Raw genomic sequence first — 7465 nt, 5'->3', positions numbered from 1 at the left:
ATTGCAGAGAGACCAGTTATGGTGAAATGTAATTGTAGACCTCATGATATCGGGCGAAACTGCCAGCTGAACAAGGTAGAGAACTTTTAAAAGTCCCACAAAAACAACGCAGCCCACATAAATAAACGAGGAGCTGGGATCCAGATGTGGGAGAAAGGGAGGGGAGGAAAAAGAAGAAAAAAAAGAGGGGAGAGGGAAAACCAGACAGAGGAACTGCCATCACAGCAGAATGAAATCACATTTCGGACAGTGAAAGGGTGTTTACCTTCCCTGGAAGTCTCAAGAAAAAAGGGCTTTCGGGAAGGTGAGAGGATGTCAGCTGATTGTGTGTTGTTTCTGGCCCATAACCAGGAGCATTTTTAGGTGTCTGGTTTCACCTTGGAAAATACAACCGTCTGGAAAAATTGGAAGCTTTTAAAGAAAAAGGGAAGGAAAAATTCTAACATGAAAAGGGAGTTGGGTGGTTCGCATTACCCTTCCCTTTTCACACACACACACTTTTTGGCTTACCAACACACAAATAAGAGCAGCTTTCACATACCAATCCTGAGCACTAAATTATTAACTATTACTTTTCAAACTGTAAACCAGCAAATTCCCTTACCATTTAACTTTATTTCCTTACATAAGCAATGGCTGAGACAGATAAGCAAATTGCAATATATATTAGTAAATCATACGTATACTCCTTCACTCACTAGTGTAGGAACAAAATGTTCACATGCAAAAGAAATGCATCAAAACTCCAAAACCTTTCACCAGATTTTGGGTTGTGGTTGACATTTCTGGGAACTGCAAAAGTAAGGACTTTTCTTTGGATAAAGGGTTTTGCTGCAAACCCCTTTTTCATATGAACCATCTAATTACCAACTGAAATCATCCAATGAGAAGCAGCTGTACACTATTAGGACTACTTTGTCATTGGCAAATAAGTCTGAGTTAGGTTGCTGAGAATAAAACACAAATATTTGAAACCAGCCCTTAAACTCTCGTCCCCCTCAATTATGAGAATGTGTAGAAAAAATGTTTCTCCATCATTGAAGACATTTTTCCATGTGGAATCCAGCCCTGTTCAGAAACCTGAACTGATTCCAGCCCAGACAGTCAGACAGACTGAGTTAGAGAACATGCGAGACGATGGAAAGACTGTAAAAAACGAATAACAGATGAGGCTTCTACAGCTTACAAAAGAAATGGAGCGCAAATCCAGTTTTGCACTCTGTATTGATCATATATGAAGCACCAAGAGACTCATTGGACGTGATTATATCTTTCCTATTTCCAGTAACAGTAATGAAGTCCCATATCTCAAGCCGTAAGAATCACCCTGTAGAACTTTGTTAATTGCTTTTAGTTTATAGTTCATCTTCATCTAAAATCTTTCACCAATCTTATCTTGGTCCATCTTAACCGATTGCAATACTCTTTTTATTATTTGTATTTTCAGTGGTTGGGGTGATGTTTGGTGTGTAGTATGATATTTTCATTTAAAGACATTTGTGTCAGTGGTTTGCACCGCCTCCATGTATGTGTTTAAGCTTCTCCATAAACCCTACTGGCCCTGATAGAGTTTTCTCGGATTATTCCACTGAGAATGTATCATGATCATTTATTTTAATTTCATTCTCATTCAGGTCTAACTTTGTCTTCATCTTTTGTAAGGATACTTATATTGCCACCTGTTGGAAGATTGCTGTAAAAACACATGAAGCCCAAACTGAATTAACAAGAAACCTTGTAGGTACGTTATCAGTTTATACACTTCAAATGAAGTAAAATAGTGACCATACAGTTACAGAGTGAGCAATTCACAGCAACAAAAACAGTTGGACCTTTGACTTGAAACCTGTACACAATTTAAAAGAACCAGTAGCAATTCAGTTTCAGGTTCAGATGACTATGTAAATTGTATGTAACTCCTGCTTGAATGGAATCCTATGTGAACATACCATTATAGTCAAATGGCGTAGGAAGCATCGTCGATTCTAATTGACAACAAAAATCTGCCTGCAAGTCAGGTCAGTTTTCTTGAGAGATTCCCAATTCTCATATGTTGTGCTGTCTCTGATCTGGTGTATTAGTTTATGGTTCAGCACATTAATACAACAGTATAATTTAAGCAGTATGAAAAACTACTTGCAGTGCTCTAACAGGTATCATCTACTGCTGTATTATTCACTGTTGCATACTAATTAGGCTTTAAGTTACATCATTACAATTTGTATTTTAGTTGCATTTGTAAATGTTTATTATGAGATAGTCAAATTCTTTATCCATGTATTCTGTCAAATGTTTCTGAGCTTGCAGTTCCAGTGTATTGGTTGTAGAAAACCAAGGTAGGTATCAACCATGGGTTGCATCATACATAATCAACAAGCATCTTTCTTCACCTAAAATCCAAACCCTTTGAAGAACAACACAAGTACCCCAAACCCAAATGTATCTAAAATACATTTTAATTATGCTGAAATTTCACAATCGTTACAATATTAATCTCTGGAATACGTTTTTTTTTTCTCCTCTTCATTCTTGTCTTCTTTGTATCTGGAAACATACTGTACAATCATGTCATGTAAAGTGTTCTACATCAAGGCACAAGACACAGCCATTGAGGGGGAGCCTAGGGAAGGCTGATCTTTAATGGCGTCCCTCAGGAGAACAGCAAACAGGTGCTGCCAGGGACAGGGACGAGGGAAAGGAATGATGGGTCTTATAAGGGGTCACATGGTACAAATGTGCTGTAAGTAAAGAGAGAGATAGAGAAACATAATAATAAAGAACCACTTCTGCTCTTTCTTTATTTCTGATGAAAATGTGTAAAAAAAAAAAAAAATTATAAGGAGTCATTTGTTTATGTACATAACTTTGGATGGTGTTTTTTTTTTTTTTTTTCTTCTTTGCCAAAAGTAAAAATGAAAGGTTCATAACATTAGTGGAGTATGTTGTCTCAATTTTTGAAGACTGTTGGAGACTGAAGGGCCAGTGATCTCAGTTTATTTTGAATTTGTAGTTGATGTTTTTTCCCCAGTTACTCTGATGTCCTCACACTGAGAAGGTTCAACCTCTGCAAGAGAAGAAAGTAAAGTAAAAACGTCTTAATAACAAAGACAAAGGGAAATAAAGGTGTGTTAAGCAAATAGTTACATTTCATAATTTCAATGCTTGCTAAACCACCAAAAAGAACAAAAAACAGAGAAAATAACGAAGAAATAGAACTAGAAGGACGAAGAGGAAGAGACGGTAAGAAATGGAATGCTCAAGATTGAAAGATAAGTATTCACCATATCCCTGAAGGTGGTTGGAATGCTCACATCTGGGTGTTTCTCCTCCGCCGGCCGAAGGCCTTGGAGCCTACGTTGGTGGGGACAAAGTTGCTGTTGCCCATGCCTCCTGACCGGCTCAGGAAGTCAGCCAGGCGGTGAGTCACGCAGGTTGCTGTGTTGCAGGCTCGCTTCTGTGCTGTAACGCTGCTTCAGGAGAGGAGTGACGTGGTTAACGATGAGCTCCGGAACACACGCACACACCATCATAAAGACATGGCCCTTCCAAGAGATACAGTCATGTACACACATACGTGCCTACACAGTCCCACACATGATTACACATGTAAAAGCAGTTGACTAATTTAATCAAGAAAATCTTAGACTAGAGTAACATATAGCATATATTTAGTCACTTTAATCACTTTAGAAAATGTGTTTTGAATTAGATCACTCATATTTCTTACCTTGAGACTCCATTAGGGATTCAGAGGTATTTCAAGGGCATTACTAAAGAGCTAAAATAATTTCTTAGTAAACTTAATTTCCTGGCATTGGCTTTATAGAGCTACGCCAGGATCATAAAACTACATAGCATTACTTTGAAATTGAAAATAAGAAAAGGCTTCCTGGTAGAAAAATACGTTTATTGAATGAGAAACATGGTGATGCATGGAGGAAACATTTATTATCTGTTGATATTACTAAAATGTGCCCATTCCTGATTAGATCCTTCAGCAGTTTTTAATACAATCAATGATTTGTACTGTGAGGATTGCACATTGAGGATGAATCAAAAGACTCCTGTAGAAGAACTGATTATGTTTTAAACCCAATTGAGTTGATTGATTGTCTAAAATGGTAAAGTATGTAATTCTCTGTCAAAATGAAATGGAATGAGCTCAAAGTAAAGGAAAACGATCGTGTTGAGGGTAGCGATCAGAGATTCTCCTTAAAGGGTCAATCAAGCAGGCAAACTCCACATGCACCGAGACTTGTCAAACCAAAACCATAGGGATGCAGCGGGACGAGGAGAAGAGGAAGGGAGCATCTGCGTTAGATACTTTCAAGCATCTCCCCGTAGCTTGTATAGTGCTCGCTGTCGCGCAAGCTGCGCTTCTTGCCAGGCGTTCCCGCCCCCACATCCGTGCGAGGGAACGTTTGCAATTTGTGCAGCTCCTGGGACAGTTTTCCCAGCACACAGGTGCTGAGGTTGGAGCAGCGCTTGGTAAGGGGTCGTTCCATGCTGTCAGAGGGATAGGGAGGGAGGAAGGGAGAGGGACACACAAACATGCAGAAACAGGCTCATAAACGTGGGATAACATGCAGGTCTGGTCACTCTCTCTCTCCATCGGTCTTTCTCTCTCACACTCATGCTTCATCGTCTTCTTTTGCTCTCTCATCCACTGTTAGACACACTTTTTCTTTGTCACACTTACTTACACCCACACATGATCTCTCAATCTCCCAACGTCTCTCTGTTAATTATGTTAGTATGGTTAAATAACAACAATATCCACTCATGCATTTGCTATGAGAGAAAAATGCATCTTTGGACATGCTTTCAAAATAACATCATGCTCCCCCTCCCAACACTTATAAGATTTTTTTTTTTAATTAACCACATGCTCATATCATACCTACGATCCTCCTGTTGTAATGTAACGTTTTTCTGTCATGCAATACATTCCACTCCCAACTAATCCACATCATGCACTCATCCACCTGGTTAGGCATACTGATCGGTCAACATATCCAGCAAGCAAACAGGTTTTCCCATTCAAATAATATAATAAGAGTCAAACAGATCCATGCTGTAGGAAGGTTGCGACAGAGACTTTGTTCGTGAGCACTCAAATCTTTCCTTTAGGTTTGAGTACGTTTTTTTCTCACCTCTATAGGTAAATTAATATCCAGATGAACACACTGATATGGAGGGGTAAAAAGGTCCTCAGAAAGAGTTTGAGGAGGTTAAAGTGAACTTTAAAGAACAATTTGGGTGTGACACCGGTGGTCATCCACGGGTGATCACTCACCCTCATCATTTCTTATGACTAATATCTGTCCTTCATATTCACCAGCCACTGGAAGACAATCTTTCCAGGGATACCAGGGAGGTAAGGAAGGGTCGTCTGTACCTATTGCCTTCGTTGACTTGCTGCTCCAGCTCCTCGGCTGTCATCTGCATAAACTCCTTGACTATGGCGTTGAGTAACCTCCGTGCCTCATAGTCCGTGAGTGTGACGTGATCTGTCATGGAGTCTATGCCCGGTCTAGAGAGTGGTGGGGGAGAGTGGAAGGAGGAGTAGGTTGTATAGGACATTTACATGAACTGTGGCTAGACTTAAAATCTACAGTGAAGAATAAAGAAAGAAAGAAAGAAAGAAAGAAAGAAAGAAAAAAACGGGATGGAGCTTCGTAGTCCGAAAGGCATTATGTTGAACTGGGAGGTACCCCAGCCAACACGGAAAAACAATCTGCTGAGAGTGGCCCATCTAAAAGGGCCGTTGTGTGACCAAGTCGAGATTTATGACTAAATCAATATCTTCATGGAACAAGGAGTGGGGGTCGTGACTTGGATGTTTTTATTTATCTCATCTATCTCTCCTAAATTAAATTACTCGTTATATTTAAAAAAATTTCGACTGGAAATTTCATTAGAGTCTCCCTTGACACTTAACTAGAGTGCACTTCGATGATATTGGGCAAAAAATATGCTTGTATGCATGTTGTTACAATAAAATTACAATTTCTTGTGGGAATAGAAAGTAATTTACAGACACAATAGAACGATGGAAAACATGAAGTCTTCCAAAAACAGACAACAAGTAGTAGATATGAATGGATGGGGTATTTATGGTGGATCCACAATTTAAGTCAGTCCATTCATGTGCACAGTATGTGTGCATTCGTGTGTTTGCATAACTACAGATGTATGTGTGTGTGTATTACATATGGGTCAGCAGGTGTAAATGAACTGTCTGTTAGTCCGTCAGTCCGTCAGTCCGTCAGTCCGTCAGTCCGTCAGTAAGTCTGTCTGTCTGTCCGTCCGTCCGTCTGTCTGTCTGTCTGTCTGTCTCACCTGGCAGGGGCCGCTTGTGAGCTGTACATCTGGCATATGACCAGGGCATAGGTAACAAGGAAAGCAGAGATCTTCAACATAACCATGGTCCCCTACAGCAAAGACACAATCCTGTCAGCTCCACACAATGCTACATACATTCATAAATTCAGTCATAGAACATCAAGAACATCAAGAAAATCATCACCATTTGATCATACATATATGTATACATTGGTGAAGCACACCAACGGACTACTGTATGCTTTTTCAGGCACTTGAAAATAACTTTCCCCAGTCACTGCTCAATTTAGTTGCAGATTCTCTCACTCGCTTCTCTCACCTTCTAATTGGACAGTTCAAAAAAGCCTGACACATCCATCCATTTCTCCATCAATCTATCAATTTCTCCATCAATCTATCCATATATCCATCCATCCATCCATTCCAACTCGTATCCAGCTTCTTATCTCTCTGGCTCCATCTCTGAAAAGGACTGGTAGTCCTCTGCCAAGCCTTTAGCATGTCCAGGACAAGGGTCTTAGCTTGTAGCGCAACACTAACAAGTGGGACAGCAGCATTAGCTGGAGCTCTGAGGAAGGGAGTGGGACACCAGCGTGCCAACTCCCAGGGGAGCAGGTGCATTAGTGTAATAAGCTGCCGCCTCTCTACCTCTCACACACACTCACACACACGCTCTACCTCTCTTTCAGACAGCCCGAACCCCCCAGACCCCCATCCTTCTCTCTTGCTCCCTTTCCAGCTCCAACACTTACTTTCACTCTTCTCCACCTGCACTTTCTCTTACCGTCTCCGGCCCCCTCCCTCTCCCCCTTGGTGCCTGTGGAACTGGGCTCTGGAACCCTACAGCCACACATCAATTCCATTATCACCACTACCTCATCACACTGCACCAAAACGCAGGTTTACACTCTCAACATCCCATGGACTTTCCGTTCAAAAACATTTTTGGTCCATTACGTGAATCACAGTAAAAGTTTATCACTTACCTTCAGTGATAATCACCTTGCAAAAAAATAGAGCTATATATATATATATCAAACACTAAGTTGACTTCTCTCAACTTGAAGACCAACTCTTGATTCTGTTGCAAGCGGAGTCAATGCACAAGCCTATATATCCA

The 7465-nt window shown here is 40.5% G+C and overlaps 1 protein-coding gene across 4 annotated transcripts; it reads right to left on the bottom strand.

Annotated features, from left to right (window-relative positions):
• Positions 1-2470: 2470 nt before the first annotated feature.
• On the bottom strand, positions 2471-7465 carry LOC134021340 (calcitonin gene-related peptide-like). Of its 4 annotated transcripts, none has more exons than XM_062462048.1 (5): positions 7332-7465; positions 6343-6434; positions 5399-5533; positions 3282-3470; positions 2471-3064 (listed from the first exon to the last, which is right to left on the bottom strand). In XM_062462048.1, the coding sequence occupies exons 2-4, from the start codon at positions 6426-6428 to the stop codon at positions 3308-3310; spliced, it is 384 nt and encodes a 127-aa protein (XP_062318032.1). In that variant the 5' UTR covers positions 6429-6434; positions 7332-7465; the 3' UTR covers positions 2471-3064; positions 3282-3307. The 4 variants fall into 4 exon arrangements, with proteins under 4 accessions (XP_062318032.1, XP_062318033.1, XP_062318030.1 ...); XM_062462049.1 differs by having other exon boundaries at positions 3282-3467; XM_062462046.1 differs by lacking the exons at positions 2471-3064; positions 3282-3470 and adding an exon at positions 3891-4506.

Source organism: Osmerus eperlanus, chromosome 5, assembly GCF_963692335.1.
Source record: "Osmerus eperlanus chromosome 5, fOsmEpe2.1, whole genome shotgun sequence".
Taxonomy (NCBI): Eukaryota; Metazoa; Chordata; class Actinopteri; order Osmeriformes; family Osmeridae; genus Osmerus; species Osmerus eperlanus.
This window is presented reverse-complemented; position numbering and strand designations above follow the sequence as displayed.